The 18,737-nt window shown below is 53.1% G+C and overlaps 1 protein-coding gene across 2 annotated transcripts in view; it reads left to right on the forward strand.

The window, feature by feature from the left end:
• Positions 1 to 1,618: 1,618 nt before the first annotated feature.
• The window catches only part of RYK (receptor like tyrosine kinase), a 70,338-nt gene continuing 53,219 nt past the window's right edge, over positions 1,619 to 18,737 (forward strand). For both annotated transcript variants that reach the window (XM_071566492.1, XM_071566494.1), the window contains exon 1: positions 1,619 to 2,105. In XM_071566492.1, coding sequence (XP_071422593.1) covers positions 1,838 to 2,105 — 268 coding nt within the window. In that variant the 5' untranslated portion in view covers positions 1,619 to 1,837. The remainder of the gene's footprint in view (positions 2,106 to 18,737) is intronic.

The raw sequence follows: 18,737 nt of genomic DNA on the forward strand, positions 1-18,737 counted from the left end.
GCACTGGGTGTCCCACCAGGATTGACCCACCACAGTCAGTTACTCCAGGATTATCTTTTCTGGGATGTTTTGGCAGAGCATTTCCAGCCATGTGGCCATTACTTGCGCTGGCCCATTGAGAATGAATGTCCAGGATGGGCTGGGATGGATGGATTGGACAGGCTTGGTGGATGGACAGGACAGGTTGGGGTGGATGGACAGGACAGGTTGGGGTGGATTGACAGGACAGATTGGGGTGGATGGGCAGGACAGATTGGGGTGGATGGGCAGGACAGACTGGGGTGGATTGACAGGACAGATTGGGGTGGATTGACAGGACAGATTGGGGTGGATGGGCAGGACAGATTGGGGTGGATGGGCAGGACAGACTGGGGTGGATTGACAGGACAGATTGGGGTGGATGGGCAGGACAGATTGGGGTGGATGGGCAGGACAGATTGGGGTGGATGGGCAGGACAGACTGGGGTGGATGGGCAGGACAGATTGGGGTGGATGGGCAGGACAGACTGGGGTGGATTGACAGGACAGATTGGGGTGGATGGGCAGGACAGATTGGGGTGGATGGGCAGGACAGATTGGGGTGGATGGGCAGGACAGACTGGGGTGGATGGGCAGGACAGATTGGGGTGGATGGGCAGGACAGACTGGGGTGGATGGGCAGGACAGACTGGGGTGGATTGACAGGACAGATTGGGGTGGATGGGCAGGACAAACTGGGGTGGATGGATTGGACAGACTGGGGTGGATGGATTGGACAGACTGGGGTGGATGGGCAGGACAGACTGGGGTGGATGGACAGGACAGGTTGGGGTGGATGGACAGGACAGGTTGGGGTGGATGGACAGGACAGGTTGGGGTGGATGGATAGGACAGGTTGGGGTGGATGGATAGGACAGACTGGGGTGGATGGATGGGACAGCCTGGGAAAGGCCCTGGGGTGCTGTGACAGTGACTGGACATGAGCCCGGGTGTGCCCAGGTGGGCAAGGGGCTGATGGCTGTGCCGTCCATGGGGTGTGACAGCCCCAGGGCAGTGCCAGTCCCTATGCTGGGCATGGCTGAGGCCTCTGGACCCTCAGTTCAGGAGGGCATTGAGGGGCTGGAGCGTGTCCAGGGCAGGGAATGGAGCTGGGAAGGGGCTGGAGCAGCAGCTGAGGGAGCTGGGGGGGCTCAGCCTGGAGAAAAGGATGCTCAGGGGGGACCTTCTGGCTCTGCAATCCCTGCCAGGAGGGGGGAGCCGGGACAGGGGGTTGGGCTCTGCTCCAGGGCACAGGGACAGGAGGGGAGGGCACGGCCTCAGGCTGGGCCAGGGCAGGGACAGGGGGCACAGCAGGAGGAATTTCTCCATGGAAAGGGTGGTCAGGCATTGGAAGGGGCTGCCCAGGAAGGTTTGGAGTGCCCATTCCAGTAGGTGCCCAAGGCAGGACTGGCCGTGGCTCTCAGTGCTCTGGGCTGGGCATCGGGCACAGGGTGGATTTGATGATCTCAGAGCCTCACTCCCACCCCTGCCCCTCTGTGACTCTGTGACTGGCAGGAGCCATCGGCTCTCTCCCTCCTCCCCTCCCCTTCCTGCCGGGTCCGGGCGGGATGCGGGAAGGGGCGGGATGCGGGAAGGGGCGGAGGGGCCGGGAGGGCCGCGCCGTGAGGGGATCCCCCCCCGTCCCCTCCGCGGCGGGCGCGGCGCGTGCGCGGGGCGGGGCCTGGCGGCGGCCGCGCCGTGCGAGGGTCCGGCGGGGCGGGGGGCGCCGCCCGCTGCCCCCGGCCCTGCCTCCCTCCGGCCCTCCCTCCGGCCCGGCCTCCCTCCCTGCCTCCCTCCGGCCCTCCGTCCCCGCCGAGCGATGGGGCCGCGGCGCCGGGAGCCCGGCGGGGGGCGGCGGGGCCGGCCCCGAGAGGCGGCGGGGCCGTGGCGGGGCCGCGGGGTGCGGGGCCCGCGCCGCCATCTCCTCCGCCTGCCGCCTCCGCCGCTGCTGCTGCTCCTGCCGCTGCTTTCGCTTCTGCCGCCCGTGCACGGCCAGCCCGGCCCGCACGCCCCCGACTGGCCCCCCGCTGGTCCCGGGCCCAGCCTCAGCATCTACCTGAGCGAGGAGGAGGTGCGGCAGCTCATCGGTGAGTGCGCAGGGCCGGGCGCTCGGCGGGGGCTCTCTGGGGGTGCGGTGGGAGTGTGCTGGGGCTGGAAGAGAATGGGAGGCCGTGGGACTGGGGTGGGGGTCAGCAGGAGAAGGGGAGGGTGGCTGTGGGTCCGGGAGGCAGTGGGGGTGTTGGGAGGGAGGCAGGTTTGGGGGGATGGAGAGGGCTGTGAGCGGGGATGAAGGACGGGGGGCTCAGGAGAGGATGAGGATAGTGGGATCTGAGGGGGGTCGATGAATCCAGGGGTCTATGTGGGTTCTGTAGGACTGGCTGTGAGAAGGAATGAGGGACTGGGGGCTCAGGAGAGCATGGGGAGTTCTACAGGACTGGCTGTGAGAGGGAATGAAGTACTGGGGGTTCAGGAGAGGATGGGGAGCTGCGGGCTCTGATGGGGGTACGTGAATCCAGGGGTCTGTGTGGGTTCTGTAGGATTGTCTGTGAGCAGGGATGAAGGACTGGGGGCTCAGGAGAGGATGGGGATGGTGGGATCTGATCGGGTTTGGTGAATCCAGAGGTCTGTGTAGGTTCTGTAGGATTGTCTGTGAGCAGGGATGAAGGACTGGGGGCTCAGGAGAGGATGGGGATGGTGGGATCTGATGGAGGTCGGTGAATCCAGGGATGGCTGTGGGTTCTATAGGACCGGCTGTGAGCGGGGATGAAGGACTGGGGGCTCAGGAGAGGATGGGGAGCTGCAGGATCTGATGGGGGTCGGTGAATCCAGGGATCTGTGTGGGTTCTATAGGACTGGCTGTGAGAGGGAATGAAGGACTGGGGGCTCAGGAGAGGATGAGGATGATGGGGATCAGCAGGACCAGAGATGGTTGTGGAGGTTCCAGGAGGCAATGGTGGGGGTCAAGCAGAACCCGGGGGGTGGCTCAGGAGAGGATGGGAAGTTCTATAGGACCCGCTGTGAGCTGGGATGAAGGACTGGGGGCTCAGGAGAGGATGGGGAGCTGCAGGATCTGATGGGGTTCGGTGAATCCAGGGATCTGTGTGGGTCTTGGAGGACTGGCTGTGAACGGGGATGAAGGACTGGGAGCTCAGGAGAGGATGGGGAGCTGCAGGATCTGATGGGGATTGGTGAATCCAGGGATGGCTGTGGGTTCTGTCGGACTGGCTGTGAGCAAGGTGAAGGACTGGGGGCTCAGGAGAGGATGGGGAGACTGTGGGGTTGGGTGATTCCAGGGATCTGTGTGGGTTGTTGGGACTGGGGGAGCAGGGAGCCCTGGGGAGAAGGGAGGAGTTGGAGGACTCGGACAGGAGTCTCTGTGCTGGTCAGATGGTGAGTGAGGAGCTCCCTTGGTTGAGCGAGCTGGGATGGTGTGCCCTGGGAGCAGGGTGAGCCCTGGAATGGGTGAGCTCCTGCCCCTGGTTTAATTAGCCAGGCAAGCCACACGCAGAGGGCAGAGAGGAGACCTGGCAATAATTGGGTGCGTGTGTGAAAGGAATCTTAATTTCTAGGCAGGCTGACAATTGCTGTGCAAGGACTTGGAGGCAGTTCCTGAAGTCCCCCATCTGGCCTGCTGTGGAAGGCTTTTGCTGGAGTTCTGTGCTTGGAGAGCCTGACTTAAACAAAGATTTGTTTTCCATAGGCTTTGGCTTGCTTAGGCTCTTGTTTAGAGTTGGAGGCTGGAGTCTCAAAACAAATCTGTTGGTGTCCCCAGTGATTTGTTTTTCCCAAGTGCCCTGTATCTCTGCAAGCTGGAAAACCAACAGTGCAAGAGTTTCTGTGCATCAAATGGAGAAAATAAAAATATATCCACTTAATGAGCACGTAGCTGGCCCGGGGTCAGGGGGCTGGGGAGTGAGCAGCACTGTGACCACTTTTCCCTGGTGGCTTGCCCTGGTGATCAGCATCCTGCTGTCCTCCTTCTTACACAAGCATCTGCTTGCTGCCAGATGCTCCCTTACAGACAGAGGAATGAAATGTCAGGCTTGCTCGTTAGCTGGGATTCTAAACAAGTAGTTAATCTTGGAAGTACTGACTGGTAAGGTTTGGGCCATCCCCAGCCCAGGGCCTGACATCTGTGTTAGCTCAGGCTTCCTTGGCCCACTACAGTAATTATGCATCATAAAGTAGCAGCTGAGGAGGGAATATGTGCTGTTACTATTTTTTAAGTTAAATTTCAGCCTGTGACCTCCCTTAGGGGTGTCTGTTGCTGACATGGCTGAAGGCACTTATTGCTCAGCTGTCTGGAGCTGGTTTATGTCATTTTAAGTATCTGACACAAATGATCTGTTTTGCTTCTGTGACGCCAGAGACCTGGATAAATTGGAGTCTAATGTGGGCATAAATGACACTTTTTTCAGTCAGTGGGGTTCAGATCTCTAGAAATCTGCTGTAACCTAAACCTCCAGGAGCTCACTGTGGTTTAATTTTAGGGGTACCCTTTAGACATACTTGTTGTTGTAGGTGAGGTGTAGACACCAAATCACCAGTACCTTTATGTATTCCTCTGGCAGAAGGAATTCCAAAGGGATGCACAGGTTTTTTTCCAGTTCTTCACACTTAGGAAAGCAAACCCAGCTGTGTGATGTGTTCCATTTTGCAGGATGTGATTGGGATTTACCTCAGTCATGTGCAGGGTGTGGGGCTCGTGTTGATTGTGTGAACTTGCAAAGAGCAGGGAGGGGGTTCAGCTTCTGGAACTTCCCTGGGAAAAGTTGTGGTTCAGCAGATGGTGGGATAGTCAGTCACGGGGATAGGAAAATGTGAAGCCAAGTGTTAAGTTCAGTGAAGCTGTTAATAGGAACTGGATTCTTTCACCTTTTATCTCTAAACAAACTCCGTCTCTGCTCCTGTCTTGTTGTGGCTGAACAGAAACTCTCAGGCCTTTCTGAGGTGCTCATAAACCCAAATACTACACAGAGTTACTACAGCCTGTAGTGTGTTCATGCTTCTTAATATCATCCCTGCACATCTTTAGGGACTTGCTGCAGATTATTTGTTGCTGCTGTTCTTTGTGGTGTGGAGGAAGGACAGATACTGTGATTTATAGTGAAAACTGCCTGCTCCTTTCCTGTGTGCTTAATACCAGATTTCCACCGTTGGGCTGTGGGATTCTGGCCATGTGTCTGCCTTAGGAGGAATTGTTTGGAAATCTTCAGAACTTTAGGTAGAAAAAAACTAGAGGAAACTGGCTTGGCTTGTTGTGTGAGGTGCAGTTTTATTTCGAAACGCTGCAGAGTTCTCAGGGTCTGAAAGCAGGACTTGCTATATGGCAGGCAGATGGTGTGTCTGACAGAAATATCTCTTACCCTTCCCATGGAAAATGTTCCCAGCCAGCCAGACTATAGACCTTTGGGAAAAATAATCTGTGGTTTTCACATAGTTGAATGTGTCAGATTCCACTCGCACCACGCAGGATTCAGCCATGGGTGGGATAAGGTGGAAGGAGACAGGAGTTAGTGGAGGGGACTTGGTTGAGACAACTCCAGTGATGGCAGCAGGAGCCAGAGGAAAGCTGGGATGGGGTACAGGCTGAGGGAGAGGTGGGGACAAGGAGGAGAAGCATTGCTGGCTGGGCAGGGACATGCAGAGCACCACAACCTTTTTAGGGGTGCCTGTGAACTTTTGGCACAGTCATCTGTAGCTTTTTGGTGCTGGTTCACGTGGGGAATCTTTTTGGTGCCTGCACACAGAGCTGAAGTAAATATTATTAGTCTTTTGGAGTGACTAACTCCTGGTGTGGTAACCCCACCTGATCTTAACCCCCTTTCCAGTGACTGCCCTGGGATGCCAAACACACAGAGCTGGTGGGGTCAAGTTAGTGAGGAGTTTATTCAGTAGAAAGCCTCGACTTGATTTAGTGGCTTCCATTCCAATTTTCCCACGAAATCAGAGTGTGTTGTTTGCCCCAGGATGAAATGCTCCATTGTTCTCCTTTTCCCAGTATCCTGGCATGCAAAGGCCATGTCTCCCTGCTTTGAAGGCTTAGAGAATAAGGTAGAAAATACCCATTATTAGGTAGCTTTCATAATTAGGGCTTGGGTCTGGTCTGTTTAAAGTACACAGTGTTATTTGGCACTTACTGCATTCCTGGTGTATCTGTTGGACCTTCTCAGTGAGTTCCCAGCAGTTCTGCAGCTCAGCCTCACAGGAGGCCTCGGGTTCTGCCCTCTGGTTACAAGGCCCCAAATCAATGGCTGCCTGTGAAAACTTGCCTTAAGCTGCACTCCTGGCATTGCAGGCAGTTCTTTTGCAGCATTCATGGCAGGAATAAAGGTGCTTAAGCAGCGAGGACAATCCTTTCTGTCCTTTCAGCTGTGAACTTGGTGTTGTGGACAGCCCTCCTTGTCCCATGGCTCTGGGTCTGTGTGGAGCCAGGTCTGGCCTGAATGTTAACTGAGACTTTAGTCCCCTGAGGAGGGAAAATAACCACATTACATGTAACTAAGGGCTATCATCATATATCCTTACAGAGGGGCTAAATTAGAATTGCAGGGGTCAGAAGTCCTGCAATGTTTGCACTGAGTTTCCAAATTTAGTATTCTCTGGCCTGGTTTCTTCTGAGGAGTCATTGAATGCTGTCTGCTGTTGGGTTTGTATTTGCACTTGCTTAATTGCAGAGTTAGGTTAATTTAACACTGATGTGGCTTACGTGTTCTGGAGTTTCATTAGAAGCCAGTGTGCAGCTCACCAAAATAGCTGTCTGGGTGTAAGATGCAAAACTGCTGCACAGTCTGTTAGAGCCGTGGGTTGGTTGTGTTTGAAACTGTGCTGTGACTCACGGGGTGGCTGAGGTTGGTGGGAGGGCCTCTGGTCCCACCCCCTGCCCAAGCTGATTGTTCAGCACCACATCCTGAAGCTTTTGAACATCTCTGAGGACAGAGACGGTGCCACCTCCCTCTGTGGGCAGGCTGTGCCAGTGCTTGCTCACCCTCACAGTGCAGGGCTGTTTCCTGCTGTTCACACAGACCCTCCCATGTTTCAGGTTGTGTCCATTGCTGCCAGTCCTGTCGCTGGACTCCAGTGGGAAGTGCCTGTCTCCATTCCCTTTGCACACCCCTTCTGATCCTTAGAGATGTTGCTGAGATGCCCCTGAGCCAGCTGTGCCCAGGCTGAGCAGCTCCAGCTGCCTCAGTGGCTTGGGCTGAGCTGGCTGTTACAACCCGCTCCTGGGAGAGGGGATGGGGGTAACCCAGATTGTTATCAATAATTCCCTTGGGGTGGATTAAAGTGAAACAACACTAGATAATCAGTGTTTATTTTAACAATTCTGCATAATGTGGCATAGAAAATAACCTTAGTGGGAAGGGAGAAAGATGCATAGGGGGAAGAAAGACAGGAGAAGAGTCCAGGACAGCAAGAAAAAAGAAGAGATGAGGATGGAAACGTTCACTTATTCACCAGCCAGGGATCCAGCATTGCATCTCAACAGCCCTGCAGGCCACGGTCTCCATCTGCAGGCAGTGGGGGCCAGGAACAGAACCCCAAATTCCCAAAGTCCCCAGTCCATATAAATACCCTCAGCATGCCTTTTGCACCTCCCCCAAGGCAGGGGGTTGTTTTCCATGAAGTGATGTCACCAGCCGGGCTGTGAACCCCCAGTATTCCTCCTCCTTTCATGATGGGCGAAGGGTTCACGTGGAGGGCAAGGTGATGGCTCTTCTTGCCTCTTGAAGGCTTGACACTTTTAGAGGGATGGGCCCAACTGCCCATCAGGGGTATAATGCAAAAGTCAAAAGCCTGCAAAGTCTCTTAGAATGCATAAATCATTAACTGCTTCAGTCTCTGACACTGGCAAAATGCCAACTGCCCAACACAGAGTCAGCTTCCCTCCCTCCAGCTGAGAAAAGGGAGAAGGGAAGGGAAGGGAAAAGGGAGAAGGAAAAAACCCCTAGAAACTCAAACCAGTTTATGCTTAAACCAACTATATATATATATATATATATATATATATATATATATATATATATATATATATTTATATAGAAAAGAGAAATTAAGAGTAAACTACAATGTAACACACACAAGTTACATATAACAATTTTCTACCTGCCACCAAAAACAGATTCCATCACTCCGGATCCACAAGCACCCCAAAAACACCCAGCAAGAAACAGAAAGTATAACAACAAAATGTTTCTACTTTCCTGAAACTCACACAAAATACAAGTAGTGGCAGCAGCAGCAGGGCCCAGACAGCAGGACAGCAGCTGCATGTCCTGCCTCTGCTTTGGCCATGATGGAACTGAGGGAACACCTCCCACTCCTGTACTCATGTCTCAGGTTTGTGGCATCTGGTATGAAATATCCCTTTGGTTACTTGGTCAGGTGATCCCTGTCTCTCCTAATCTACGTCGAGTCTCTGAGCCTGCTGATTTGAGGCCTGGCTAAAACCACCCCACTCAGCCTCTCTGCACAGCAGAGGTGCTCCAGCCCCTTTAGTCCTCTCTGCAGCCCTTCACTGGATCCATGACTCCTGTGCTGGGGAGCCCAGTGTTCCAGGTGTGACTGAGCAGAGCCCTGGGAAATTACAAGCCAAATGCAGTTTTGTATGTTGGAAATAGAGTGTAAGCATCAGGGTGACCTTAATTAAAGATGTTGTCATTTTATACTGTGAAAGAGCTTTCTTGATGTTTTGGGGAGCTGGTCACAGGAGTTCACATCAAAAGTGCTTTGTGGTACTTGCACTGAGCCTGTAGTGACTGGAAATCCTATTGTTCCTTTGTTGCCAGGAAAGGGAGCTGAAAGTATGTTATTCCTTGTGATTCTGGAAAAGCTTCAGGGCCTTGTTAAAGTGCCCCTCAGGCCTGTCTTGGGCAGCATCACACCCTGGAGTACCAGCCAGCCAGTGCTGTGCTCTGAGGGTTGTTAGCAGCACCCAGTGTCACTTCCCATGGAGATGGAGAACTCACAGGGACTGGAAAAATGACAGCAAAGAACATCTGTGGTTGCAGGAGGATGAAGGAATTGCCCCCCAAGGAGCAGGTGTTTGGGTACCCCAAGGTGTAGAGGCAAATGTCTGTGTGGTACATGACCCACCTCTCATTAATCTGTTTCTGCTGTGTGTGTGTGTTCTTAAACCTTCATTTTCCAGCTTTGAAGTGCTTGACTCTGAAGAACAGAAGCTTTTTGCTTGCTGTGTGCAAACCCAAGTGTTGTGTGGCTGTGCCACACGCCTGTCTTTGCAGGAGTGCAAACCCTGCTTGGGAATGCTTTGTGGTACCATTGGAAAAGGGCTTAAAGTGGAAGGTTTATGTAGGTGCACACCTGGATGGGAGTGAACTGCTCCTGACAGACACCATGCACTGGAACACAACTGAACTGAACTGGAAATGCTCTGTCTCAGCGGACTGGGAGTGCTGTTAGTGGGGTGATGGTTCTCTGACCTCTCCCAGGACAGCCCTTTGCCCTGGTGCCAGTCTGTGATGGGCACTGGGGGGTGATGAGCTGATAACCCTGATGGGTTGAGGGAGACGCCTCAGCCCCCTGGAGGGGCTCCCAGCAGAAGACAAAAGCAAAGCAAACTGATAAGATTAACAAAGGGTGGAGTGCTAAAAAATAGCAAGGCCTTCCTTTGTGATACCTTCTATGACTGCTCAAGGGCCCACCCCCCTCAGGCACCTGCATCACCCCCCCAATAGATTGACTTTAGTCACACAAACACCTGAAGGAGAAAAAAAAAAGATATAAAAAGAAGTGCAGTTTAACTGCAACTGGGGGAGAAAAACTTCCACCTCTGGGAGGGCAACCTACGAGCTTCCCTGTCTTCCCCATTCCATCAACACTGCAGGGAAAGCAACTAAATTCTTACTTTATTTTCTTATACCTTATTAATTATAATTTGCTACAGCTCACTGGGTGTATGTGTGTTAATGGGAAGTGGTTCTATTTTTCCTGTTGCTTTTCTTTTGGGTTATTGAGTGTGTTTACAGGTGGTGTTGAACTGTTGTGTTTCTGTTCAGTGATCCTCTGTTAGTTCAGTTTGTCACGGGAGTGGGACACTGCTGGGGTGGCCCTTGAAATGTGTGTTGTGCTGGTGTCTTTGGGGTATTTTGTACCATCCTGCAGCTCGATGTTATCACTGACTGAGTGACCCACATAGTCATTGTCACTGACCTGTATTAATAAATGTTATTTTGGGAGCCATCAAGTGTTGCCTCAATAGCAGAGGTCAGAACCCCTTCCAACCTGTGTGCTGACAGACAGTGCTGGGAAACACAAGGATCTGATTGTCTGGAGGTGCTTATTGCTAATAATTTCTCCCTGGCTGAAGTGTGGCTTCCTATCCGAGGTCAGAACCCCTTCCAACCTGTGTGCTGTCTGGTAGTTGACAGACAGTGCTGGGAAACACAAGGATCTGATTGTCTGGAGGTGCTTATTGCTAATAATTTCTCCCTGGCTGAAGTGTGGCTTCCTATCCGAGGTCAGAACCCCTTCCAACCTGTGTGCTGTTCGTTAAGTCGATAGACAGTGTTGGGGACATGAGGATCTGATTGTCTGGAAGTGCTTACAGCTAATGACTTCTAATTAATACAGTTAAGACTAGAAACCTTTGCATTTCTGTCTCCCTCCTCCCTTTCATGTGACAGGCACGCAGTAGGAAGTGTTCTGGTGATGTGATCCCACCTGCTCTGGAGCAGTGGAGGCTGGGCAGGCACATGTTCAGGGGTGCAGCAGCAGGCCAGGACAAGCTCCCTGTGGAATTGAGCAGCCTGTGTTCCTTCTGGAGCCTCTCTGTGTGCCTCAATGCCTGTCTGTCTGATTTACAGAGTCCCACGGCTCGTGTCCATAGTGAGGTTTGTGACAACAGGCTCCATTTGGGTTCCTCTGCCCCTTTCCATTCTTTTACCTCCCTTTTGATTTGCAAAGTTCCAGTAACCTGTGAGAGCTGTTTCTCTGGGGATGTGTGCAGTCAGCTGTGCTCACTGCAGTGTTTGTAATGCAGAGGATACACTTCTGAAGTTTGGTGTAGCCTGTGGGAGGCTTTGGGGAGTGACTTCAGTGGAGGCAGCCCCTGGCCTGGGTCAGGATTGCTTTGAAATCATGCTCTGTGTGATGGCATTAGGAGGGAAGTTGAGGAAATAAACTTCAGTCCCTGTGTGTTGCTGAGATTGGTGGTTGCTTTCTGAATCCTGGTTTATCCCACCAGCATTGGGATTGAAACTGCTGGAGGCTCCGTGTGAATCCTGCCTGGAGAAGGAAGGCTGTTCCCTTGGGCAGGCCGGTGCTCAGGAGGGATTGCAGGGGTGGCTCTGTTGTGCTCAGCGTTGCTGAGATGGGTGGTTGCTTTCTGAATCCTGGTTTATCCCACCACATTGGGATTTCAACTCCGTGTGAATCCTGCCTGGAGAAGAAAGGCTGTTCCCTTGGGCAGGCCGGTGCTCAGGAGGGATTGCAGGGGTGGCTCTGTTGGTCTGCTCAGCGTTGCTGAGATGGGTTGTTGCTTTCTGAATCCTGGTTTATCCCACCAGCACTGGGATTGAAACTGCTGGAGGCTCCATGTGATTCCTGTTCCCTTGGGCAGGCCGGTGCTCAGGAGGGATTGCAGGGGTGGATCCGTCCGTGCCCAGCTCCGGGAGGGAACACCCAGTTGGGCTCCTTTTGATTTGCAAAGTTCCAATAACCTGTGAGAGCTGTTTCTCTGGGGATGTGTGCAGTCAGCTGTGCTCACTGCAGTGTTTGTAATGCAGAGGATACACTTCTGAAGTTTGGTGTAGCCTGTGGGAGGCTTTGGGGAGTGACTTCAGTGGAGGCAGCCCCTGGCCTGGGTCAGGATTGCTTTGAAATCATGCTCTGTGTGATGGCATTAGGAGGGAAGTTGAGGAAATAAACTTCAGTCCGTGTGTGTGTTGGTCTGCTCAGCGTTGCTGAGATGGGTTGTTGCTTTCTGAATCCTGGTTTATCCCACCAGCACTGGGATTGAAACTGCTGGAGGCTCCATGTGATTCCTGTTCCCTTGGGCAGGCCGGTGCTCAGGAGGGATTGCAGGGGTGGCTCTGTTGTTGTGCTCAGCGTTGCTGAGATGGGTTGTTGCTTTCTGAATCCTGGTTTATCCCACCAGCACTGGGATTGAAACTGCTGGAGGCTCCGTGTGATTCCTGTTCCCTTGTGCAGGCCGGTGCTCAGGAGGGATTGCAGGGGTGGATCCGTCTGTGCCCAGCTCTGGGAGGGAACACCCAGTTGGGCTCCCCAGGGGCCGAGGGCTGTGGAGTGATCAACGACAAGGGAAAACGCAGCAAAAATAGCTGCTAAAAGAAACTTTTGTATCTGTTAGCAGCAGGGTATTTAGTGACAACGTTGGGGGCAAGGCAGTTCGTACTGGGCAAAAACTTGCCTAATTGTTTGTGGGAAATAAGCTATTTTATAGTCTTAAGTCCATGGTTAACACCTGCAATTTCCATATTAATAACTGGGTGAAATCTTGGGCGGAGCTTTTCTTTTGGCTTCGGATTTGGGTGGTGCTCTCCTGACTTCATCCCTGGGGTGGTCTTGAAGCGTCTTCATCACTGTTGGACTTTTGCCTTTTCTTTGTTCAGTGACATGACCCGTCAGACTTGCAAACCCTTGGCTCTAACTCCTAAAACTCTTGGATCTTTATCATTTCATCCTGTTGAAATGTCTGGCTTAGTTTAAGGTATGACTTTAACTCATGGTACACTCGTTTCTATAATTACCTGACAATTTGTCCTAGAACAAAGTGGCTTTAGCACTTTATGCTGTTCAGTGGCCCTGCCGAGCAAACAGCACTTTGCAAAGCAGTATTGGAAAATTTCACAAAACAGGGGTATTTTTGGTCTCTTTTCTCTTTCATAAATGTTTGAGGCTCTTGCAACATTTGTGTCCCGGCCTTGGAAGAAACCTGACCTCTGAGACTGAAGGCTGGCCTGATGGGGAGGGAAAAAACTCCCAAATCTGCATTCCTCACTGCTGTGACTTTACACCTGCGTTCCGTTTGGGAGCATCCTGTTTGTCACTGTTGGTTGTTTGGCCTCTTGGAATACCTGCTCTCCTTCTCCCTCCAGTGCTGGACAGAAGGGGAGCAGGGGAGAGGAAATGGAGAATAGCCAGCAAGAACAGCCAGCAAGAAGGGCTCAGCACACCGGGGGGAAGGCAGGGACCGAAACTGCTCCCAAACCCCACCTGGACAGAGCAGGGATCACATTCACAGGCAGGAAAATCCCAGGGTGGCGTTTTCCTGAGAGTGGGAGCTGTGCAGGCAGCTGAACTGCACACTCTGGGTACTTTAAAGGCTGAAGTGTTTGGGGAAGCCTTGTGTTTTCCTCCTCTCCTTCATCTATTCAGAGTTGTGTTTGGATACTGGAAGAGCTGAATTAATGAGAGATTCCAAATGTGTTGATTCACAGTTGTGCTGAGCTCCAGCGAAATGGCTCCATGACTAATTCCTACCTGAGACTATCCAGACTGAAATATCCCGGAGGCTCCTGCTTTCCTCCTCCCAGGGGAAGGGGGTTTGCTTGGAGTTCCTCTGTACCTTGGTTGCAGCATTCCAATGGGACTGGAGCCCTCAGCTGTGAGAGCTGAGCACAGGCTGAAGCGCATTTAATGAGCTGTGCCTGATGAATTGGTTTCTTTCCCTTTTTCCCCCCGGAATGGCAGCAGCACCAGCAGCTCCATGTGGGAATGAATGCTAACACTCCCTGCAAACGCCTCGTGGGGCACAAAGGGCTCCATGGCAGAGGCTTCAGGCACATTATTCCTCTTCCAGCTCTGCCTTTGTCCTTCTTCCAAGTGGATAACTCCCATATTTGCACTGAGTGCTCCCGAGATCTGGGAGCAGAAGCACCAGCATGAAACTAATGCGGTGCTTTAGAATTCCCTGCCACTTACGGGGTGTTGAGTGGCTGTAATTAAATTAAGCAGTATATTGATTTCAGCACGCTGCTTGGGAAAGGGCAGAGTGGGAACACAGGCAAAGAGAGCTGCTGCTCCAGAGGCCTGAAAAGCTGCAGGGCATGGCATGGCAGCAGCACCAGTGGGGCTGAGCAGGCTGGTCAGCTAAGGATGGTGATCCTCTCCAAACTCCTTGGGCCTTGATGAAGTTAGTTGATGGCCTTGCAGAGTAATTCCTAATAAAAGAAAAAGATACCAAGCCCAGGTGTGCCCAGGTGGGCAAGAGGCTGATGGCTGTGCCATCCATGGGGTGTGACAGCCCCAGGGCAGTGCCAGTCCCTGTGCTGGGCATGGCTGAGGCCTCTGGACCCTCAGTTCAGGAGGGCATTGAGGGGCTGGAGTGTGCCCAGGGCAGGCAATGGAGCTGGGAAGGGGCTGGAGCAGCAGCTGAGGGAGCTGGGGGGGCGCAGCCTGGAGAAAAGGAGGCTCAGGGGGGACCTTCTGGCTCTGCAATCCCTGCCAGGACAGGGGGTCAGGCTCTGCTCCAGGGACAGGGACAGGGACAGGAGGGGAGGGCACGGCCTCAGACTGAGCCAGGGGAGGTTTAGTTTGGGCATCAGAAGGAATTGCTGCCTGGGAAGGGTGGTCAAGCACTGGCAGGGGCTGCCCAGGGAGGTTTGGAGTGCCCAGCCCTGGAAGTGTCCAAGGAATGACTGGCTGTGGCACTGAGTGCTCTGGGCTGGGGAACAAGGTGGGCATCGGGCGCAGGGTGGGTTTGATGATCTCAGAGGCTCATTCCAACCCCAGTGCCTCTGTCTGAAGCACTGAGTGCCTTTTTCTAAATAATTTGGAATGTGTTTGTCCATGGCTGGGTGCTGGTTATTGAAACAGCCCTGGCCACTGGCAGGGCCATCACTCTGAAGGCGACTCCCAGTCCTGCCCACAGGGATAAAACTAAATCGACCTGTGGGAGCATTGCTGTAACTAAATGAAATGAAAATAAAATGGCACAACTTCTGTGGGCAGGTGACAGTAAACCACCACAAACACACCTCATTCATGAGCCCAAGTGATGTCTGACATACCTGTGTTAGGGGATGGAGTCTTGGCTGGGAAGTCACAGCAGGTCCCTTCCAAAGCTTTGTGACTCTACTGAGCATTTGATCCAGGGTTGTTTTATTTCAGTGTTTGTGCTCTTGGGCAGCTGCAGTTCATGAGAGTGGAACCTTTTGGTTTTCCCTCCTCAGTGGTTGCTTTTATTCCAACTAAAGTAGCATCAAACTGTATGTTCCAGTAATGCTGAGATTTGCCATTACTGCTACGTTAAATCTTTATTTCATAAATACACCCTGCTATTCTGTGCTGAGATTAAAGTCCTTTTATTTTCTCATTAAAGTTAGATTTGTTAGTATTAAAGATCCCTTTCAGTCTCCTCCAGTTGTGCTGTTCTATTCCCACCTTTCCCATTTCCCTTTGCCCACTGCCACTAATTTTCCTTTGCCTTCAAGAATCTGCCTTGTGCATCTTTCCTGCATCTTTCCTTTGGAATCAGCCCTCAGGTAACTCAAGTGAACCTTCCTGGCTATTTAATAGCCAAGTGGCTGCTGGTTTTGGTGGGAGTTTATTTAGTTTTTTTTCCCCTGAGATGGGCAGATTTCCTTCAGAAGGGTGTTCTCAGGAGCAGAGTTCACTTGTTTTCTGCTCTGAGATACGTGGTGTTGCTTTTTTTTTCCCCATTAAGGAGAGTGTCATCTTTTAATTATTTCCCCAATCATCTTTATATCCCACCTATGAGAAAAGTGTAGGGGTTTTTTGTAGGTAAATGATAGAACAAGCAGGCAGGTGGTTGAGATGTAATTGTTGCTGCTGTTCAGAGACCAAGGGTAAGCAGGTGAGTCCTGGGAACAATAAATGTCTTTTTTTTAGTATGGATTCAGCATTGGTTTAGGAGGGGCAGGTCCTGTCTGACCAACCTGATCTCTTTTTACGATCAGGTGACCCACCTGGTGGATGAGGGGAAGGCTGTGGATGTGTCTATCTGGACTTCAGCAAGGCCTTTGACACTGTCTCCCATAATATACTCCTGGAAAAGCTGGTAGCCCATGGCCTGGACAAGTGTACCCTCTCCTGGATTAGGAGCTGGCTGGAGGGTCGGGCCCAGAGAGTGCTGGTGAATGGAGCTGTGTCCAGCTGGTCACCAGTGGTGTTCCTCTGGGGTCTGTGTTGGGTCCAGTCCTGTTTAACATCTTTATTGATGATTTAGATGAGGGAATTGAGTCCATCAGCAGCAAATTTGCTGATGACACCAAGTTGGGAGGGAGTGTCGACCTGCTGGAAGGCAGGAGGGCTCTGCAGAGGGATCTGGAGAGACTGGAGAGACGGGCTGATTGCAATGGGATGGAGTTCAACAAGGCCAAGTGCAGGTCCTGCCCTTTGGCCACCCCAAGCCCTGCAGCGCTCCAGGCTGGGCACAGAGTGGCTGGAGAGCAGCCAGGCAGAGGGACCTGGGGGGACTGAGGGACAGGAAGCTCAACAGGAGCCACCAGTGTGCCCAGGTGGCCAAGAAGGCCAAGGGGATCCTGGCCTGGATCCAAACTAGCGTGGCCAGCAGGCCCAGGGCAGTGACCCTTCCCCTGGACTCTGCCTTGGGGAGGCCACACCTTGAGTGTTGTGTTCAGTTCTGGGCCCCTCAGTTCAGAAAGGATATTGAGGTGCTGGAGCGAGTCCAGAGAAGAGCTACAAGGCTGGAGAAGGGACTGGAGCACAAGTGCTGTGGGGAGAGGCTGAGGGAGCTGGGGTTGTTCAGCCTGGAGAAGAGGAGACTCAGAGGTGACCTCAGCACTGTCTGGAACTGCCTGAAGGGAAGTTATAGCCAGGTGGGGGTTGGTCTCTTCTCCCAGGCAGTCAGGATTCGGACAAGGGGGCACGATGGGCTTAAGCTCTGCCAGGGGAAATTGAAGTTGGAGATCAGAAAAAAATTCTTTACAGAGAGAGTGCTCAGGGATTGGAATGGGCTGCCCAGAGAGGGGGTGGATTCACCATCCCTAGAGATTTTTAAACACAGATTGGCCGTGGCACTGAGTGCCATGATCTGGTAAAGGGACTGGAGTTGGACCAAGGGTTGGACTTGATGATCTCGGAGGTCTTTTCCAACCCAATCGATTCTATGATTCTATGATTCTATGAAATAGTGGTGTTCCTTCAGCCAGTGACATCTCCTGAGGGAGCTTCTTCCTGTGGGTGAAGTCCCCTCTGTGACTTCCCAAAAGGCCTTTCAGTGGGAAAAATCCCGTTTGCAGGTGGTGTTGAACTTGCAAATTGTATTTAACAGCATCAGTGAGATGAATTGGGGGAGATCTGTCTGTGAAGATTCACAAGGACTTAATGAGAGCCTTTCTCTTGTTTGCTGGTGCTGGGGGGTTTCCTGCTGAGGTTTCCTGCTGGGGGGGCTTGCTGGGTTTTCAGGGATGCGTTAATTGCCCTCAAGTTCCACCCAGTGTTTCCTCAGAGGGAATGCAAAGGGAACGCCTTGCTCGGTGTTTGGCACCTCCAGCTCAGGGAAAGTTAACTCTGCACAGGCAGCAAATAACCAGTGCCGTCCCAGTGCCGTCCCAGTGCCTTCCCAGCACCTTCAGTCCCATCCCAGTCCCATTCCCGTGCCTCACAGTCCCATCCCCGTCCCATCCCAGTCCCATCCCCGTCCCATCCCCGCGCCTCCCAGTCCCATCCCCGCGCCTCCCAGTCCCATCCCCGCGCCTCCCAGTCCCATCCCAGTCCCATTCCCATGCCTCACAGTCCCATCCTCGTCCCATCCCAGCACCTTCCAGTCCCTTCCGGTCCCATCTCAGCACTTTCCAGTCCCTCCCAGCGCCTCCCAATCCCATCCCAGCGCCTCCCAGTTCTACCCAGTCCCGTCCCAGTCCCTCCCCAGTCCCATCCCAGCACTCCCAGTCCTACTCAGTCCCTCCCCAGTCCCATCCCAGCACTCCCAGTCCTACTCAGTCCCTCCCCAGTCCCATCCCCATCCCATCCCAGTGCCTCCCAGCACCTCTCAGTCCCATCCCAATGCCTCCCAATCCCATTTCAGCGCCTCCAAGTCCCATCCCAGTCCCATCCCAGCGCCTCCCAGTCCCATCCCAGCGCCTCCCAGTCCCATCCCAGCGCCTCCCAGTCCCATCCCAGCGCCTCCCAGTCCCATCCCAGCGCCTCCCAGTCCCATCCCAGCGCCTCCTAGTTCTACCCAGTCCCGTTCCAGTCCCTCCCAGTTCCATCCCAGTCCCTCCCAGTCCCTCCCAGTCCCTCCCAGTCCCTCCCAGTCCCTCCCAGTCCTCCTCAGTCCCTCCTCAGTCCCATCCCAGTCCCACCCAGTCCCTCCCAGTCCCATCCCAGCACCTCGCAGTCCCTCCCAGACCCATCCCAGAACCTTCCAGTCCCTCCCAGCCCCATCCCAGTCCCTCCCAGTGCCCTATGCTGCCCCTCTTTGGGGTTCTGGAGCTGGCAGAGCTGTGAGCATTGCTGGATTTGTGCTGCTGGTTTATCTTTCAGCCTGACCCTGAACACCATCCTGTCACTCTCCAGCACCTGTGTCAGGAGAGTGAAAAGCTCTTTCTCCATCATCCTCGTGTTGCTGAAGGTTTAACTTCTTTCCCCTGTGATATTTTTCCTCAGTCACCTTTTCCACAGGCTCCTGGCTGTGGGGTGTTTAAAAACAAGTCTTTCAGCCCAAATTCCTGACCAACAGCTTTAACTGGCAGAGTGCAGCTTTGTGGAAAACCTCAGGAAAAACCCAAGTGGAAAGCTGAGATCTGTTG

The sequence above is a fragment of the Pithys albifrons genome, chromosome 11 (assembly GCF_047495875.1).
Source record: "Pithys albifrons albifrons isolate INPA30051 chromosome 11, PitAlb_v1, whole genome shotgun sequence".
Taxonomy (NCBI): domain Eukaryota; kingdom Metazoa; phylum Chordata; class Aves; order Passeriformes; family Thamnophilidae; genus Pithys; species Pithys albifrons.